Source organism: Ruditapes philippinarum, unplaced genomic scaffold (genome assembly GCF_026571515.1).
Source record: "Ruditapes philippinarum isolate M1 unplaced genomic scaffold, ASM2657151v2 ctg790_1_1_1_1, whole genome shotgun sequence".
Lineage (NCBI taxonomy): Eukaryota > Metazoa > Mollusca > Bivalvia > Venerida > Veneridae > Ruditapes > Ruditapes philippinarum.
The window spans coordinates 256,381-278,121 of NW_026859737.1; the positions used below are offsets into that span (position 1 = coordinate 256,381).

Consider the following 21,741-nt stretch of genomic DNA (forward strand, 5'->3'; position numbering starts at 1 on the left):
TTCTATCAAAATCCATATTAACTACACAGTAACTATTACCAACCTAAGACTTCAAAGTTAGAACTACATTTGTGCAAAAACAATCATTTTAGTTGAACATGAACATTTTAACCATGCTGAAAAACAGGCCATTGACATAGATATGATCTGTGGTTAACCAACATTTGAAACATTTTAATATATGGAAAAATAACTTGGCATTTTGCCCACAAAAACTCATTTATATATCTAATTATAGTAACATACGTCACATTCTGTCCCGTCTTTTTTAGTGCTTCAGTAATCATTTTTCTTTGAAATATATCCTGATGAAGGTCTCGAAAGACCAAAAACGGTAGATCCTTAAATAAACCAGTTACAAACCATCCTGATGTTTGATGTGTATTCTCTCCTTCTCTTGATTTACTTGTTAAAAAAATCCATATTAGTTATGGACCTTGGACAGTGAACTCAAATATTGTGTGTGAAGTGTCAACCCATTTCATTCAGTAGATTTGCTCATACCTGAACTTGCATGCAAAAACTTAATCAAAGTGTGGCTCTGACACTGGGTTGAGTACAACAGCTCTCCTTATTCTTCAAATAGTCAAGTGAAAAAAAAACTTTAACTACTTACAGCTACACAATCACCAACACGCGGGTCAATAATTCTTAAAGTTTTATCCTTGCATGTTGTAGAGAAGAGGCTGCCTTCACGATTCCATGATATTGACTGTATAATATCATTGTGACAGTTGATCACATTCACAGGTTCTGCTTGCTCCACGTTCCATATAATACACTGAAATTCAAACAAAACTAACATTAATATACTAGCTCCACGTTCCATATAATACACTGAAGTTCAAACAATACTCAAATTTATAAAGAAAAAATATCGCTAAACAAAACTACTGTTTGGAGTTTGGATGCGTGGAACTATATCACTAGGGCATAGCCAGAGTTATACAATGCATAACAAAATATAAAGCAGTGTATATTTTATATAAATTCTTATCCTAAGACACACTCCTGATACAACGAGATTGTCGAGACTTCGCATGATTCCTCGTTATAACTGGAAACCAAACTTTGCCATATACTAAAGAAACTTTACCTTGTAATCCAGTCCTGCACTGAGTATAATGTTATCTGCAGTGGGATGCCATTCTATATACGTTACACGTCTACCGTGGCCATGTAAATCTACCTGCCACTCGCTTAGGTTAGATATCAAGCCACCATTTGGAATCTGCCAAACTTTCACCTGCAAAATCAAGTTTGAAACATGATTTGAATTCAAATCAACAAAATGGGTTAAACAAAGTAATGCAAATTCACAATAAGCCATATTAAAGCCTAGGTCACAAATAAGAAAATGCCGCCGGGCGGCGTCTGTTTCTCAAAAAAAATCGCAATATCGGCCGGTATCCGTCCGGCGGCAGTGACTATCGGACGGCAGCAGCTGAAAATTTTGCTCATCGGGCGGGCGCCTTAGAGTTTTAAGTAATACTTAAAAGCTAACGGCGGCCTGACGATAATTTTTGGGGTCACTGAGTATAAATATCATCGAGTGGATTTTTTGATCGGGCAATTTCTTGTTCTACTAAAACACCGTCCGATTTAAATGGCGTCCAGGCGACCTCGGCCGGGCCCCCCCCCCCCCCGGTGCCTGAATAGAGACAAGTAGTCAAACGATTATCGCCCGGTACCCGGACGATTCATGTACAGGCACCGGGCGGTCATCGTTTTGTCATCCGGCGACCGGGCTGCTTATGTTTGTTGTAATTTCAGCTTGAAGAAGTTGTAATTGCCTCAAAATTATATTTGTGAATTCTTTTGAATACTAGTAAACAGAATTTTTTCTTCAATGTTCATGCGAATGTCTGATTGATTTTCGCCTTCTACGGCCTCGATACTGGTCGTGGTGACTCGGTGTCAACAACACGGACCATCTCCTTGGCCTTCGCCTTGGCTTTGGCAGCTGACTTCTTTGCTGGCATAATAACTGGCTGAAGTATGTCATTAAATGTAAAGTCATTGTCGCCCGGCGCCTGCGCGGCAACCGTCCGATTCACTTTTAAATTGCACAGGCGCCGTACGGACATCAGGCAGCGACCGTCCGATCCGTTCAATTCTTTCTGTAAAATCCATTCGGCAAAAATCGCCCGACAACTGTTTCATTCATGACCACGCAAGGTATCAGATTTAAAATCACCCGGTGTCCACGACATCAAAAAATCTGCCGATTTTCTAAAAATCGTTTAATCGCACGGCGCCCGTTTTCTTTGTGACTTAGGCATAAGTAAGTTACTTTAAGCTTATTGTTAAGTAAGATATTTTAAAGGTTATTTTTTAATGGTTATATGACACCAGCCACTATGAGAGTTTTACAGCTTAAGTGTTTAAAACTGGTCATATAACCTGTCAATGGTTTATGCTGGGTTATATAACATATCAATATTTAATACAGCCTAATTTTTACGTCAACAATAAATACTGGCCATATAACCTATCAATAGTTTATACTGGATCATATTTTTTTTTTGGGTGGGGTGGGGGGGGGGGGGTTTACGTCACATCGACACAGCATGGGTCATACAGCGACGTTTCCAGCTTTACTGGTGGAGGAAAACCACAGGTGCCTTTCCGTGCATTATTTCAGGCATGAACAGGCACCTGAGTAGAACCACCGAAGTTCCGTAAGATAGCTGGATAGCTTCCTCACATGAAAGAATCCAAAGTCCCTGTCGGGATTCGAACCAACAGCGGTGAGGGGCAAGTGGTTTGAAGTCAACGACCTTAACCACTCGGCCACGGACGCCCCATACTGGATCATATAACATGCCAATCATTCAAACTGGTCATATAATATGTCTATCAGTTGTACAGGGCAATATAACCTGTCAAATATCTTTTTAAAAATTCTTTAATGCAGCACAATTGTTAATTTAGAGAAAAATCAAAATCAATTTGTATATTCACAGTAACCGTGTATATAGATTGTACAATCCTAACAATTAATAACCTACTAATACATGTATCAACATTATAAACATGCAGTATTATAATAAGGTCATGAAGGTCATATTAAGTTCAGCTAAATATAATAACACACGTACAGTGCAATCATCTGAACCGGATGCTATCACATCATCATGAAATGGACTCCATTTTATATCTAACACACCACCAGCATGGCCACAAACTTTCGGAGCATTTATATCTACTCTACCAGTCTGAAAAAGAAATAATAATTTAATACAGTCTGATACATGTATACAAATTTTTATAAAAACAAAACAAAAACCTTTCAATTACATTAAATTATGCTACATAAAAAATAATCTGACATATAACGTACAGGTCAAGAAGAGAAATAAGTGCTACTTTAGCCCAGGAGTCACCAAATTGCAATGTATGATGGCCATGCTTATTTAAGTTATTAAAATGCCGAAACCACAAAATGCTAGAAATATAGGCTATATTACAAGTTTGCTTCAAATCGTATCAAATATGGAGCTGTTATTGCTCAGACAGAACAAAGTGTGGTCAAAAGACTGATAATATATGACAATCGTTCCTTTATAAAATATGAATCTGTTATTGCTCAGACAGAACAAAGTGTGGTCAAAAAAATAATGATATATGACAATCGTTCCTTTATCAAATATGAAGCTGTTATTGCTCAGACAGAACAAAGTGTGGTCAAAAGACTGATGAAATATGACCATCGTTCCTTTATAAATATGAAGCTGTTATTGCTCAGACAGAACAAAGTGTGGTCAAAAGACTGATGAAATATGACCATCGTTCCTTTATAAAATATGAAGCTGTTATTGCTCAGACAGAACAAAGTGTGGTCAAAAGACTGATGAAATATGACCATCGTTCCTTTATAAAATATGAAGCTGTTATTGCTCAGACAGAACAAAGTGTGGTCAAAAGACTGATGAAATATGACCATCGTTCCTTTATAAAAATATGAAGCTGTTATTGCTCAGACAGAACAAAGTGTGGTCAAAAGACTGATGAAATATGACCATCGTTCCTTTATAAAATATGAAGCTGTTATTGCTCAGACAGAACAAAGTGTGGTCAAAAGACTGATGAAATATGACCATCGTTCCTTTATAAAATATGAAGCTGTTATTGCTCAGACAGAACAAAGTGTGGTCAAAAGACTGATGAAATATGACCATCGTTCCTTTATAAAATATGAAGCTGTTATTGCTCAGACAGAACAAAGTGTGGTCAAAAGACTGATGAAATATGACCATCGTTCCTTTATAAAATATGAAGCTGTTATTGCTCAGACAGAACAAAGTGTGGTCAAAAGACTGATGAAATATGACCATCGTTCCTTTATAAAATATGAAGCTGTTATTGCTCAGACAGAACAAGTGCATACAACCATCATACCAAAAAGCTTATAATCATGAACACTAGAAGCTTGGTTGAATGTTGTAGTCTCTCACAATTGTGTGCTAAACATTTATTCTATTGTTTATACAAAAAGACAAGATCATACTTTTGCTAAAGGTAATACAACAAAAGCTCCGCCACCAGATGACTCCGTCACAACGGCAAGATATTTTGGATTAACAGCGCAAAAGTTACTGTCATGTGCGTTTCTCGTCAATCGTATGTTCTCGTAGCATTTCTCTTTCCTGTGGGCATCTCCGTAAATGTGTCGAAATTTGGAGGACCTCATCCGAAACGCCATCTGAAGCAAACAACAATATTCCGATAAATTCTTAACAAATATTAAGATGAAGTAACGTCATGAAAAAAGAATAATCTTAAGTTTTAATTTAAATTTACGGAATGAATGTGACCTCTTACATTAATCTTGCTGAATTGTTTCTACATGTAAATTTCAGATATGCAACATAAACATATATCTTTAACAAGAGCTGCCAGAGGAGCATTGTACTCCACTTTCCTCAGTGCCGGAATATTAAAAGTTACTGGTACATAGTGTAATATACTTCAAAGTTCATGACCATTATTAAACGTTAAAACTTAACCAAAAAGATTAATCAACCCTAAGGCTGCAATATGGTTCAGGACAACTATTAGCTCTGGTTTTGCTTAGAAAAGTGGAGGCTAAAGAATATCAGAAACACATCAACAATTCTATTAGGTAAAATGAGATTGAGACCAAACTGTTAAATGTTCTAAATGAAATTTTCATTCATTACAGGTGCAAAACTAATGTAAATCTTCCTATGTCTACATTAAGGTACATCATTTTAACTCCTAATCCTCAAAACATCACCTTGTTAATTGAAGAATCATGTTCAAATTTAATAAACATCAAAACTAACATAAAACATAACAATCTGATCCAATCTTTTATATCATTAAATAAGATAAGACTTCCCTTACATTCAAACTTTTCAACAAATTACTCGACTTTTAGCTGATCTTAATTTATGTACATGTTCTTGTTTATATATTAATTCCTTTGCATTATTTGTTTGTTTATTTGGGTTTTACGTCACATCAACACAGTATAGGTCATATTGCGACGTTCCAGCTTTACTGGTGGAGGAAGACCTCAGGTGCCCTTCCGTGCATTATTTCAGGCACAAACGGGCACCAGAGTAGAACCACCTGACGTTCCGTAAAGCCCCAGTCACACTAGAGCTTACGACCAGTGAAGGCCATTTCACGATCACCAGCGACCTCTGGTCGCGGACAATCTTTAAAACGTCTTACGACGGTCATCGGTGATCTTTGACAGTCGCAGGTTATCTTATTTAGGTCCCACGACCAATTTCAGTCGTAGAGAGGTTTTTGAGCTTGCACAAAAACCTCCTTGCGATCAAACAGGTCGCTAGTGATCTTATAAGGTCTTAGGCTGTCGCACGATGGTCGTTCAGAAGTGCGACAATCTTACGACAGTCTTTACAAATTGCCACTAGTCACTGATAATCTTGAGTAGTCTTTAGTTATCGTGTGATGGTCGTACGACAAGTTGTAGGTGATCGCATGACAGGTCACGGGTAGTCGTAAGTAATCCCACGCAATCTTGAGACCATCGTACGTTTGCTTATGACCTGTCGTGCGATTGTCAATGATGACTGGTCTTACGATAGTCGCAGAAGTAAATTAATACGTGCAAAAATGGTTTTGGTCGCAGACAATCGCTGATGATCGTCAGTTTTACAAGTCGCCGGTGGTCGCAAGTAATCTTAAGCTCTAGTGTGACTGGGGTTTAAGCTAACTGGATAGTTTCCTCACATGAAAGAATCTGAAGTCCCTGTCTTTCATATGAGGAAGCTATCCAGCTAGCTTACGGAACGTCGGTGGTTCGCATTATTACAAGCAAAGCTTGAACACACTGCAACAAATAAGATGTTTAAAATGCAACATACCGACCAAGGATATAAAAAAATTGTTAAATGAATCTGTTTCAAAATTTTGCATTTAAAGATGACTTGTTTACTGGCATGTATTCCTAATACCAATTCGAATTCGAATGTAAACAACACCTTGTCTACTCATAATCACGTCCTTGTATTACTAGGAAGAAAACCACCTTGAACAACAAGGATGTTTAAGAAATATAGAATTTTTTTTTTTCATTTGTTCTTTTATTTTTCATTCATCATTTTTTCTTATTCTTATACTTGACATTGCTAAATTTTGTACTTTGTGCTAGTAACTTAAATTTTGTATTTTGGTATTCCAATCACTTCAACTTGGATTGATCAAAATTCTAAGCAACAAAAATTCATTACAAATATTCAACAGGTGAGGGGACTCTCAATGCATCTAAAATATCAAAAAGGTACATGTAAATATATATATGTTTGCTATTTACTTGACATCCATACAAACATGTACATGTAGATATAAGGAAGTTATTTAATATACAACTATTTATCATAGTGTTGTAAACTACCTGATTAAAAGTTTACATCACAGTCGAAACCTTTATAATATCGCAATCTTTTCAATAAATATTTTCTTTTTCTTTATGAATAGCAACTACTTAAAACTATTATGTATGTTTGCATAAAACTTTACAATATTGTTATAACTATTTTTTTTCTTAAAGTCTCTCACTGGTTAAAAGAGAATGGAAATTTTAAATAGTTCACATTTATGCCAGCAAGTAAAATAACAAGTTACTGTGAGAAACATATGATATTTTTTTAAAAAGGCAATTTTTTTTCAGCCATGACTGCACTGATTGCTTTTTAACCCATTACCCCATGAGCATTTTATGAAAAATGGCTGTTTTCATTGAAAAGTCTCCCGTTACAAGTTCAAGTTGCTATAAAACGATAAAAGCTGCTTCAATACTAATCAAACTTGGCACAAATGTTGACTGGACCATTGCCTTTGTAACAACATGCTCAGTCTTAAATTTCCTGTCACCATGGCAACTAGGGGACATCTGAAAATTGCCAAAAATCACTATTTTGCGTTGATTATTTCTATCAAAATTGATTTTAAAGTGCTGCCACTTCTCAATGGATTGAGATAGAGTCAAAGGCTTTTCAGCATTGGTTACACGTTACCTTATGATCGACCTGGGGTTATTTTTAGCCTCTCACAAGTCCAAAATTTTCTTTGCGATGAGGGGGACTCCGCCCCCCTTCAAACCCCCCAAACAGAAGGGGGCATATCCCCCTTCTGGCAACCCCCTGATGTATCTTTTGGATGGGGGACGGCGCCAAAAAAGTGGTGAATTTTTTAAATAACATTTCTCAAACAAAAACAAGTGCTTTGGGGCCTAGATAAGGCAATTTTTCACCATTTGAGAAGGCAAAAAGGGGGGGGTGAAAAAGGCGTAGAAAGGCGTATATATCTGGCAATGGGTTAATCACAGTCAGTAAGTACCGGTATATTGAAATTTCCCTTAAAAAAGATAAACAGTTTTGTCCAAATTGACAGATGGACCAGTCCACTTAAGATATGTAGTGTGGTAGGGTTATGATAAACTCATGTGAATTATACACAAATACAGTCCTGCCAGACAACATCATAAAAGGCAACATAAATGATTAAATCAATAAATGTTCTAATACTATATGGCAGAATTTTTTCTTGATCCACAATATAGAGAACAAGAGCTGTCCGTAAGACAGCGCGCTCGACTTTTTTATTGCTTGCCAATAAAAAAAGTTTTTGCAGTAAAAGGCAATACAAGAATCTCTGTATTTTTAAAGTGAACTAGTTGTTTGATACCCTTGAATATTACAGCAATGTTTATATGACATAATTTATGGTAAAGTGAACAAGTGGATAGGAATGAATTTTTTTAGATTTTTTAAGTTTTTTAGTGCTTGCCTATAATACAAAACATTGACAGTTAAGGGCCATAATTCAAATAAAATCTTTGACAGAATTACCTTCTCCTGGACATGTTTGGGAATCATGATTGTAAACAAGTATTCCAACTTTCAAATTAATATCTCAAACAGTTCAGTCAAAAAAGTGGACTGGTACTAAAAACTTAACCAAGATTCTAAGTCGATAAAAGGCCTTAATTTTTAAAACAAATCCTTGACAGAGTTACCTTCTCTTGCGTACAGATGGGGGTAATGATGTGAAATAGCATTAAAAGTTTCAAAGCAATATCTCAAAGGGTTAAGGCAATAAGTGGATTTTACCCATATTCAATGTATTTTCTAAGTCAAAAAGGGGCATAATTCTGTCAAAAACCTTGACAGAGTTATGTCCTCTTGTCTGTTGATGAAGGTCGTGATGGTAAACAAGTATGGTCAGTTTCAAAGCAATACCTCCAATGGTTTTGAAATAAAGTGAGGTGGTACAAAAAACTTAACCAAGCTCAATACACTTTCTAAGTCAAAAAAGGGCCATAATTCTGTCAAAAACCTTGACAGAGTTATGTACTCTTGTCTGTAGATGGAGGTTATGATGGTGAACAAGTATGGTAAGTTTCAAAGCCATACTTGTAATACTTCTGAAATAAAGTGGGGTGGTACGAAAAACTTAACCAAGGTGTGACGCCAACGCCGACGCCGACGCCGGGGCGAGTAGGATAGCTCCCCTTTTCATAGAAAAGTCGAGCTAAAAACAATAGTGTATCAATTTAACCTGAATTTGTGTAATGGATTCAACCGGCTTTGATTTTGGAACAGTCCATTCAATGGTTTAAGGGATTTCAATACTAAAATTGACCTACGTGTACCAACAGCATGGAGCCTGATGGTATTACAAAATGTTATGTAAAAAGGGTGATCAATTTCTGTTTTAGTCAATATAAATTATTATTACAGGCAACAAGAACTGTCGGAGGACAGTAAAGCTCGACTATTCGAAAATTTGTCACAAGGGTTTTCATTGAGTATAATAATGCTTACCTATATGAATACATAAAATTGTCCGAAAAGGTACAAAACTCTTCAAGTTTCAATACATTCCCTTCAGTAGTTATGGAGATACAAGCTTACATACAAAAACTTAACCAAGATTTTCTAAGTCGAAAAAGGGGCATAATTATGAAATAAAACAATTCAGAGTTATGGGACTTGTACCAATCACCTTAGATAATCACAGAGACCAAGTGTGTGAAGTTTCAATCCATTCCCTTCAGTAGTTATGGAGATACCAGCTTACACGCAAAAACTTAACCAAAAATTTCTAAGTCAAAAAAGGGGCATAATTATGTAAAAAAGCAAATCAGAGTTATGGGACTTGTGCCAATTATCTTAGATAATCACAGAGAACAAGTGTGTGAAGTTTCAATCCATTCCCTTCAGTAGTTATGGAGATACCAGCTTACACGCAAAAACTTAACCAAGAATTTCTAAGTCGAAAAAGGGGCATAATTATGTAAAAAAGCAAATCAGAGTTATGGGACTTGTGCCAATCATCTTAGATAAACACAGAGAACAAGTGTGTGAAGTTTCAATCTATTCCCTTCAGTAGTTATGGAGATAACAGCTTACATACACAAACTTAACTAAGAATTTCTAAGTCGAAAAAGGGGCATAATTATAAAAAAAAGCAAACCAGAGTTATGGGACTTGTGCCAATCATCTTAGATAATCACAGAGAACAAGTGTGTGAAGTTTCAATCCATTCCCTTCAGTAGTTATGGAGATACCAGCTTACATACAAAAACTTAACCAAGAATTTCTAAGACGAAAAAGGGGCATAATTATGAAAAAAAGCAAATCAGAGTTATGGGACTTGTGCCAATCATCTTAGATAATCACAGAGAACAAGTGTGTGAAGTTTCAATCCATTCCCTTCAGTAGTTATGGAGATACCAGCTTACATACAAAAACTTAACCAAGATTTTCTAAGTCGAAAAAGGGGCATAATTATGAAATAAAACAATTCAGAGTTATGGGACTTGTGCCAATCATCTTAGATAATCACAGAGAACAAGTGTGTGAAGTTTCAATCCATTCCCTTCAGTAGTTATGGAGATACCAGCTCACATACAAAAACTTAACCACAGGGACGCCGACGCCGACAAATGGGTGACTGCATTAGCTCGATTATTCTGCGAATAGTCGAGCTAAAAAGGGATATAAAAGGTGTTCAAGATCGGAGAAGATAATTTTTTATGCACGTGACTAAAACAAGGTAGCGGCACACTTTTATTATGTAGCATAATCATAATCAAAATCTAAGGTCACAGTGCAATAAAACATTTGAACATTCAACATAAAATATTTACAAAGTGCATCAGATTTATCCCACACTTTGTCTATTACATTTCACATTTCAATCAAACAGACCATATCGGTGAACAATGTTCAGAAAAAAAACAAGAGGGCCATGATGGCCCTGAGGTCGCTCACCTGTATATAGGCCCCCCCAACCCCCCCCCAACCCCCAACGTTGCAGGGCCAATTTAACCCAAGGGCTTTTATTTGCACAAACTTGGTAGACACCCATAAGAAGATGTTTCATGCTAAACATCTAAGCTCTAGCTCATTGGGCTTTTTAAAAGAAGATTTTTTTTAAGTTTTTACTATACACATATAGTTAAAAACAATGACACCCCTGGGGCCGGGCCAGTTTTGACCCCAGGGCTTTTATTTGAACAAACTTTGTAGACACTTACTAGAAGATGTTTCATGCTTAATATCTAAACTCTAGCTATTTGAGTTTTTTCAAAGAAGATTTTAAGTTTTTGCTATACACATATAAGGCCAACATTTTTTTATAAAATGTTTTACGGGACCGCCGACCGTATTTTTAGAGAAAATCAAATAAAAATAAAAGTTCATTTAAGAACTTTTATTTTCATTTTGTCCGCCGACCTGTCTTACCCACTTCTGTCAAAATTAAAAGTTACTCGGTAAGGTACACGTTTTTCACTTCAATTGTTAACGATACTTAACTGTAGAATCTTGGTAAAGCAAAGGAACTTGCTTAAAACAAATGATTAGTTAATCCCTTTGATGTTTACAAGAATGTTACAAAAGGCGTAACAAAAGGGAAGGGCAATAACTTAACAAGCTTGTAATAAATTAACCCGTGTGAATATCACGCGACACCGGGTGAAGAAAGTTCGCGACACCGGGTCTCGCTTTTGGAAACAATATTAGAGCATTTTATCACACATGATAGCCTGCAAAGCTGTTAGAAAGCACAACTGGGAATTAAAATCCATTGCATAAGTTGATTTGAATCATCTTCACTTTCAGAACAGTTGTAAAAAATTAAATGGGCACGGGATCAAAGCCGTTGATCGGTGTCAGAATGAAATATTTACTCGATTTACCACGGAACATGAGAAAACTTTGACACATTAAAATTTAGACTCATGTATAGGTTTTTATAAAAAATATAAGGGGAAAATCTGGACTTGCATTTTACTCAGACATATCGGGGAAAATCTGGACTTGCATTTTACTCAGACATATCGAGAAAATTGAGTAATCGAAATTCAACTCATACGAGTTCTACTTACATTGTAGAATCTAAGATTTATTGTTAGTAAGTTGAAAATAAAAAATCTTTATTATGAATCTTTGAAAACAATTGATTAATTTATAATACCAAAATAATAAATTCCTTAAAGTTCTTTGGTGGACAGATTTTTGTTGTTGTTGTCTAACAGTCTTGTTGAAATACAAGGCTTGTTTATAATTTAACACAGTCATCTATAACATTTATTAAGTTTATATTTTTTCATGACCAGTAGACTAAAGGCAATAGTTATGTGTATTTCAAGAAGTTTTTTTACTAGATCAATATTGAGAAAATTGGCCTTTTTTCTATGTAAGATTATGAGCATAAGTCCTCTATGACATTTCTGTAAAAATTTGCCTGTAATAAATTCTTTGCAGAAAACCCTGATTTTGTAACAATGTATGCCATTTGATTTTCTATTTACTGTCAATGACTTTCATTTTACTAATCATTTGAAATATGAATAATTTTCAGAAATTGCAAATTTTTTGCACATACAGAACTTACTCTCTTAAAGATAATTTGAAGTTGTTGATTTAATTTACCTTGTGAAACTGACATTGTACAATATTATGTTTGTACCTCTGTGAATGGTTAAGGTTTCTGACCTCAAATCACTCTCCCTGTGTGATGTTGTTGATAAGATTCCTGTCAGGAACTTAATTTGGATTCCCATGAGGAAACTATCAGTAAGCTTATAATAGGTTGGTTGTTCTATCACTATAATCAGGTTGCAAGCTTGTGTCAGTATTGTAAAGCTTGAGAGTGGCTTGGCTACTCTTGAAATGAAGGGACTAAACAATGAATTTGGAGTTGTGTGGCAAAAATGCGCCCTATTAAAATGCGAAAAGATAAACTAATACAAATTCTAGACCAGCATTTAAATATTTACATAAAACAAAAGCAAAAGTGACTTAAAACATTCTTTTTTCAATTATTTTGTTAAAAATCATGTCAAAAATATTTCAAAACTATAAAATCATTGATTTTACGATTAAAAAATCTGTTTTTGGAGTGTTAAAATAATGTTTGAAAATAAAAAAATTTCACCTCATTTGTCATTTTATTTTTATTTTGTGGTCGACTGATAAAAAAATTGAATTTTATTTTTATTTTTATTTATCCCCCCCGACCCAATTTTTTTAAAAAAAATCCCGTAAAACATTTAATAAAAAAATGTTGGCCTAAAGAAAATCAATGACCCCCGGGGCGGGGCCAATTTTGACCCCCAGGTCTTTTATTTAAACAAACTTTGTAGACACTCACTAAAAGATGTTTCATGCTTAATATCTTAACTCTAGCTATTTGGGTTTTTTCAAAGAAGATTTTTTAAGTTTTTGCTATAATACACATATAAGGAAAATCAATGACCCCCTGGGCGGTGCCAATTTTGACCCAAGGGCTTTTATTTGAACAAACTTGGTAGACACCTATTAGAACATGTTTGATGCTAAATATCTTAGCCATAGCTCTTTGAGTTCTTTAAAAGAAGATTTTTTAAGTTTTTACTATATGCATATAGGGAAAATCAATGACCCCCTGGGGCGGGGCCAATTTTGACTCCAGGGCTTTTATTTGAACAAACTTGGTAGACACTTATTAGAACATGTTTCATGCTAAATATCTGAGCTCTAACTCTTTTGGTTCTTTAAAAGAGGATTTTTTAAGTTTTTACTATATGCATATAGGGAAAATCAATGACCCCCTGGGGCGGTGCCAATTTTGACCCCAGGGCTTTTATTTGAACAAACTTGGTAGACACCTATTAGAACATGTTTGATGCTCAATATCTTAGCCATAGCTCTTTGAGTTCTTTAAAAGAAGATTTTTTAAGTTTTTACTATATGCATATAGGGAAAATCAATGACCCCCCGGGGCGGGGCCAATTTTGACCCCAGGGCTTTTATTTGAACAAACTTGATAGACACCCATTAGAACATGTTTCATGCTAAATATCTTAGCTCTAGCTCTTTGGGTTCTTTAAAAGAAGATTTTTTAACTTTTTACTATATGCATATAGGGAAAATCAATGACCCCCCGGGGCGGGGCCAATTTTGACCCCAGGGCTTTTATTTGAACAAACTTGGTAGACACTCACTAGACGATGTTTCATGCCAAATATCTAAGCTCTAGCTCTTATGGTTTTTTAAAAGAAGATATTTAAAGTTTTTTCTTTCGGTTGCCATGGCAACCAGAGTTCTGCATGGAATTAAATTCTTTGAACAATTTTTAAAGGTGACCACCAAAGGAACATTCCTGTGAAGATTGGATGAAATTGGCTTAGTGGTTTATGAGGAGATGTCATTTAAAGAAAAAGTTTACGGACGATGGACGGACGACGGACGGACGGACGCCGGACGAAAAGCGATCACAAAAGCTCACCCTATCACTTTGACAGGTGAGCTAAAAATTACAACAAGAGGGCCATGATGGCCCTGAGGTCGCTCACCTGTATATAGGCCCCCCCAACCCCCACCCACCCCCCCCCCCCCAAACGTTGCAGGGCCAATTTAACCAAAGGGCTTTTATTTGCACAAAACTTGGTAGACACCCATAAGAAGATGTTTCATGCTAAACATCTAAGCTCTAGCTCATTGGGCTATTTAAAAGAAGATTTTTTTTAAGTTTTTACTATACACATATAGTTAAAAACAATGACACCCCTGGGGCCAGGCCAGTTATGACCCCAGGGTTTTTATTTAAACAAACTTTGTAGACACTTACTAGAATATGTTTCATGCTTAATATCTAAACTCTAGCTATTTGGGTTTTTTCAAAGAAGATTTTAAGTTTTTGCTATACACATATAAGGAAAATCAATGACCCCGGGGCGGGGCCAATTTTGACCCCAGGTCTTTTATTTGAACAAACTTGGTTAACACTCACTAAAAGATGTTTCATGCTTAATATCTTAACTCTAGCTATTTGGGTTTTTTCAAAAAAGATTTTTTAAGTTTTTGCTATACACATATAAGGAAAATTAATGACCCCCCCGGGGCGGGGCCAATTTTGACCCCAGGGCTTTTATTTGAACAAACTTGGTAGACACCTATTAGAACATGTTTGATGCTAAATATCTTAACCATAGCTCTTTGAGTTCTTTAAAAGATGATTTTTTAAGTTTTTACTATATGCATATATAGTGAAAATCAATGACCCCCCGGGGCGGGGTCAATTTTGACCCCAGGGCTTTTATTTGAACAAACTTGGTAGACACTTATTAGAACATGTTTCATGCTAAATATCTTAGCTCTAACTCTTTTGGTTCTTTATAAGAAGATTTTTTAAGTTTTTACTATATGCATATAGGGAAAATCAATGACCCCCTGGGGCGGGGCCAATTTTGACCCCAGGGCTTTTCTTTGAACAAACTTGGTAGACACCTATTAGAACATGTTTGATGCTCAATATCTTAGCCATAGCTCTTTGAGTTCTTTAAAAGAAGATTTTTTAAGTTTTTACTATATGCATATAGGGAAAATCAATGACCCCCCGGGGCAGGGTCAATTTTGACCCCAGGGCTTTTATTTGAACAAACTTGGTAGACACTCACTAGAAGATGTTTCATGCCAAATATCTAAGCTCTAGCTCTTATGGTTTTTTAAAAGAAGATATTTAAAGTTTTTTCTTTCGGTTGCCATGGCAACCAGAGTTCTGCATGGAATTAAATTCTTTGAACAATTTTTAAAGGTGACCACCAAAGGAACATTCCTGTGAAGTTTGGATGAAATTGGCCTTGTGGTTTATGAGGAGATGTCATTTAAAGTAAAAGTTTACGGACGACGGACGCCGGACGGACGACGGACGCCGGACGAAAAGCGATCACAAAAGCTCACCCTGTCACTTTGTGACAGGTGAGCTAAAAATGGGGGCGGCAAAACAAATTGACTGTATTGCCCAGATTGTCCAACAGCAAGTACGGACAAGTGTAATTTTATCAGAAATTACTTTATAAATACAATACAGACTAATAAAGATATAAATCAGATAACAGTTCATAAACCAGACGGCAAGTAAGTCAAAATAACATTATGCCTGCCCTGAAAAACAAACTACCTTTCTATTGCTAAATTCAATATTTCCGAACAATTTCTCATAGTATCTTATTGTATCCTTTATGGTATAAAATCCATTTTCCATTCTTTATTAGCTCCAAGGTCTTTTACACTGTACAGATCCGTAACATTTTCCTGATTGGAAATTAAACTCGTTAAATGCGAGCTCGTGAAACGCATCGCAGACATTGCTGTATAATATCCCCATACCAGGTAGTAGTGTGTCATCAATAATTCAATATATCAAACACACGTGTCTCAAGCTCATTAACCTGTAGTGAGGTTTTTCTATTCCTTTTTTTATATTTCATTATTACTCTTTGTTGTAGCCATAATGTAAAAGCATTTCTTAGTTTCTGTTTCTAGTTTAATAATTAAAAACATGAGCATCAAACAAGATCAATGGTTATCCCTTTGAATTAAAATAGTATAAATCAAACCAATAAATTGCCACAGAAACCAAATAAATCAAATTATTTACCCATAAGATTTTTTATTAAAACCTTTTCATTCATTTCTTATAATGATGGCAGAATAAGTATATCACTTTATGGGGCAATAATTAAACAAGAGGGCCATGATGGCCCTGAGGTCGCTCACCTGTATATAGCACCCCCCCCCCCCGGGCCAATTTTTACCAAAGGGCTTTTATTTGTTTATTTGAACAGACTTGGTAGACACCCATAAGATGTTTCATGCTAAACATCTAAGTTCTAGCTCATTGGGTTTTTTAAAAGAAGATTTTTTAAGTTTTTACTATACACATATAGTTAAAAACAATGACACCCCTGGGGCAGGGCCAGTTTTGACCCCCCGGCCTTTAATTTGTAGATATTTACTTATAGATGTTTCATGCTTAATATCTAAACTCAAGCTATTTGGGTTTTTTCAAAGAAGATTTTTAAGTTTTTGCTATACACATACAAGGAAAATCAATGACCCCCCAGGGCGGGCCAATTTTGACCCTAGGGCTTTTATTTGAACAAACTTGGTAGACACTTACTAGAAGATGTTTCATGCCAAATATCTTAGCTGTAGCTCTTTGGGTTCTTTAAAAGAAGATTTTTTAAGTTTTTACTATATGCATATAGGGAAAATCAATGACCCCCTGGGGCGGGGCCAATTTTGACCCCAGGGCTTTTATTTGAACAAATTTGGTAGACACTCACTAGAAGATGTTTCATGCCAAATATCTTAGCTCTAGCCCTTAGGGTTGTTTAAAAGAAGATATTTAAAGATTTTTCTTTCGGTTGCCATGGCAACCAGAGTTCTGCATGGAATTAAATTCTTTGAACAATTTTTAAAGGTGACCACCAAAGGAACATTCCTGTGAAGTTTGGATGAAATTGGCTCAGTGGTTTATGAGGAGATGTCATTTAAAGCAAAAGTTTACGGACGGACGATGGACGGACGGCCGGACGCCGGACGAAAAGCGATCGCAAAAGCTCACCCTGTCACTTTGTGACAGGTGAGCTAATAAAAACAGCATGCAACATTAATCTATGCTGCTTAAAACAAACATGAAAACATCTCTAGTACTAACATTACAAAACCAATACCAATATCTTGCTCATAACACTCAAATATTTTCTTAGAAGTCCAAGGGAAGTAACTCCTTAAAGTCCAAGGGGAGTAACTCCTGCAGAACTAGGCAGCTCTAGACAAGATGCACTTATTAATAAAACAAAAATGACAATGGAAATAAAAAACCTGGTCAAATAATATAATGTGAGTTTTAACAGCCTCAATGAGAGCAATGAGTTATGAGGGCAGTTTCAATAAAAAAAATTTGAAATGGAAATGATGGAATTAAAACAAACAAAATATTTATTGAAAATAACATGTGCCAATATTGAATTCATTTTTCAATTCTATAAATTATCAATTAATATATGTATATTAGGTTATCAAAGTATGTCATATGACTTTGAGAAGCATGATATCACATATATAATGAATTCATGTTTTATAAATAGTATCGTTTATTATTCCTTTACCACTTCAACATTCATGTATGTGCAATTCAAATTATACATCTAAAACAATTGCACTCTGCACATTATGCATTTAAATCAATTACAGTGTGCATATTATGCTTTAAACTAATTACATTGTGCATATTATGTACTTAATTTGACTGCATTATGCATATTATGCATTTACATCAATTGCATTGTGCATATTGTGTACTAAAATCAATTGCATTGCACATATGCATTTAAATCAATTGCAATTTTTATTTGTTTGGGTCGTCAGACCAAACAAATAATGGTAGCGAAATTTCAGAGTCTAATGTTGTTAATTGCAAATGCCGAAAGTAGTCCACTTTTTTAAAGCGGTTACTTCCCTTTTGTATGTACAGTAACGCCGAAAAATTCAGGGGAGATCACTGCGTAAAGATGGTCAAAGACAGGCGCATTAATTTTTAAGCAAAGTAATTCCCGAATGGTCGAAGATTTCTAATATTGTTTTATTGTATTTTCTGATCGAAAATAAGTAAATACCAAGCGGACATTCAATCTCTGACACAGAAGTTTACGACAAACCTAACAACAAGTAGTTCTCAAAACAGCTTAAAACTAGCGATTTAAAAGAAAGAAATATTTTATTTTGTTACAAGTATCCAACAAATTACAACGCATTCAAAGTTAAACAATAGCGTTGGCTTATAGAATTGTCAATAAATGAACAATCACAAATTACGCGGATGAATATGATTTTATCAATGAAAATACTATTTTTAGCGATGTCCATTACCGAATACTACACAAACCGAGTAGTGGAATATATAGATTCTACATGTCGGACTGTTTGGGCGAGAAGATTTTCGCTAAAATATTTACTTCAATTTTAAACAACAGCAGGTTTATCCTGAACAAAATACCTCGAAATTAATAAGGATTACAAACCCGAAATGCAATGCAAGTTCTAAATTTAGAATGACTTGATGTTAATCAGACTATGTTTAAATAACTTCTCCGTGGTACAGTGGTAACGCGCTCGCTTAGTGAGTGAGAGGTCTCGAGTTCGAATCCCAGTCGAGGAAACTTTTTTTTTTTTAATTCATTTTTAAGTGTCTTTGTTAAGAAAGTAGCCATGATATGCAAGGATAAAGTGTGGCTGTCGTAAAAAATGAACATAAATGATTTTTTGATGCATCTCTAGTTATGCAGAATTCCGTATGTATTATTATGTATCAAATTCTGGTGCCTTGCAAAATGAGTTATAATACATAAAAATAAAATAATACAGGAAAATGCATACAGATATACAGTACGATTTAGATTGCAAAGATCAGAAAATACCACAGAACTTGCAGCCCTTTGATTCTTTATAAATATACATGCTTATAGTAAGCTCCAGGATTATTTACATCTGTGTTAAACAACAGTTAAAGTCGTTACAAGCCCTAATTTAGAATAATATGGTTTTCTTCAGGCCGTTCACATATAAATTCACCGTGGCTGAAGGGTTTTCGGGCTCGCTTAGGAAGCGAGAGGTCTGGAGTTCAAATCCCAGTAAAGGTAACTCATTTTTTTCAAATTGTTAAAGTCAAATAAACATTGGATTGAATATCAGTGTTGCAATTAGTCTTATAGCCAATTTACTACAATTAAAACGCTGGAAAGCATTGGTGGCACTATACATATAATCTCACAACCTGCACCTTTCTTACATTCTGAGACCCAAACAAATTCAGCGCCTTCTGTGCTTTGATTTATATCATGCATTTAAATCAATTGCATTGTACATATTATGCCTTTAAATCAATTGCAATTTTTTATATTATGCATTTAAATCAATTGCATTGCACATATTATGCATTTAAATCAATTGCAATTTTTTATATTATGCATTTTAATCAATTGCATTGTGCATATTATGCCTTTTAATCAATTGCAATTTTTTATATTATGCATTTAAATCAATTGCATTGTGCATTTTATGCCTTTTAATCAATTGCAATTTTTTTTATTATGCATTTAAATCAATTGCATTATGCATGTTATGCCTTTTAATCAATTGCAATTTTTTATAAAAATCATTATGCATTTAAATCAATTGCATTGTGCATATTATGCCTTTTAATCAATTGCAATTTTTTATATCATGCATTTAAATCAATTGCATTGTACATATTATGCCTTTAAATCAATTGCAATTTTTTATATTATGCATTTAAATCAATTGCATTGCACATATGCATTAAAATCAATTGCAATTTTTTATATCATGCATTTAAATCAATTGCATTGTGCATGTTATGCCTTTAAATCAATTGCAATTTTTTATATTATGCATTTAAATCAATTGCATTGTGCATTTTATGCCTTTTAATCAATTGCATTTTTTTTTATTATGCATTTAAATCAATTGCATTGTGCATATTATGCCTTTTAATCAATTGCAATTTTTTATAAAAATTATTATGCATTTAAATCAATTGCATTGTGCATATTATGCCTTTTAATCAATTGCAATTTTTTATATTATGCATTTAAATCAATTGCATTGTGCATTTTATGCATTCAAATCAATTGCATCGTGTATATTATACATTTTAATAAATTGCATTGTATATAATCATACTTTTAAATCAATTGCATTGTGCGTATTATGCATTTAATTCAAATTGCATTGTTATTATCTATATTGTCACTTCTAGATAACCTGATCTTTGTTAAGAACTGGACCATTTTTTTCTCTTCAAGTATTCATAACAGCTGAAATTCTTGGTTTTTTACTATAAAAATTAGATTAAAAAATGAGACAGTTAAAAATATCTGAAAATCAATTTTTAATGAAGCGATTCCTTGATATAAACTATAGATTATTTAAAAGAAAAATTGGGCCAGTAAGTTAAGATCTGCACACTTGTTTATGGAAGATTGTTAAATTTTGACATATTGGGTAGCCGATGATATATGTGTTTGTTTACTTTCCAAGTGTGAAATTAAGATTTGAGTATTTTGTAAACATTTGTATAGATAAGACAGGAATGTGACATACACAGTAAACTAACACTGCTGGTATTGTTTTATCTTAATACTATATCACTTATGAAACATGGCTCAAATATATTTCTGGTGTCTCCAATAAAATTAGCCTATTCAGGATAACGAAATACAATCTTCTCCCATTCATGCTTTATTTCCCAGTGTCTTTTTTCCTTTACTTAAAAAATTAGTCAATCAAAACTTAAACAGTGGCAGCCTGGTTAAATGGTTACCACATTGGACTAGTATTAGGCCAACATTTTTTTATTAAATGTTTTACGGGATTTTTTTTAAAAAAATTGGGTCGGGGGGGATAAATAAAAATAAAAATAAAATTCAATTTTTTTATCAGTCGACCACAAAATAAAAATAAAATGACAAATGAGGTGAAATTTTTTTATTTTCAAACATTATTTTAACACTCCAAAAACAGATTTTTTAATCGTAAAATCAATGATTTTATAGTTTTGAAAATATTTTTGACATGATTTTTAACAAAATAATTGAAAAAAAGAATGTTTTAAGTCACTTTTGCTTTTGTTTTATGTAAATATTTAAATGCTGGTCTAGAATTTGTATTAGTTTATCTTTTCGCATTTTAATAGGGCGCATTTTTGCCACACAAACTCCAAATTCATTGTTTAGTCCCTTCATTTCAAGAGTAGCCAAGCCACTCTCAAGCTTTACAATACTGACACAAGCTTGCAACCTGATTATAGTGATACCAACCTATTATAAGCTTACTGATAGTTTCCTCATGGGAATCCAAATTAAGTTCCTGACAGGATTCTTAT

At 34.4% G+C, this 21,741-nt stretch overlaps 1 protein-coding gene across 6 annotated transcripts in view; it reads right to left on the reverse strand.

The window, feature by feature from the left end:
• The window catches only part of LOC132757731 (coronin-1B-like), a 52,221-nt gene that overhangs the window by 23,484 nt on the left and 6,996 nt on the right, over nucleotides 1–21,741 (reverse strand). For 2 of the 6 annotated variants that reach the window (XM_060749109.1, XM_060749108.1), the window contains exons 1-5: nucleotides 15,952–16,123; nucleotides 4,511–4,705; nucleotides 3,102–3,218; nucleotides 1,097–1,246; nucleotides 617–781 (exon numbers count right to left, since the gene is read on the reverse strand). In XM_060749109.1, coding sequence (XP_060605092.1) covers nucleotides 617–781; nucleotides 1,097–1,246; nucleotides 3,102–3,218; nucleotides 4,511–4,705; nucleotides 15,952–16,035 — 711 coding nt within the window. In that variant the 5' untranslated portion in view covers nucleotides 16,036–16,123. Of the gene's footprint in view, nucleotides 1–616; nucleotides 782–1,096; nucleotides 1,247–3,101; nucleotides 3,219–4,510; nucleotides 4,706–15,951; nucleotides 16,125–21,741 lie in introns of those variants that run through there. The other 4 variants (XM_060749111.1, XM_060749110.1, XM_060749113.1 and 1 more) reach the window with 3 other exon arrangements.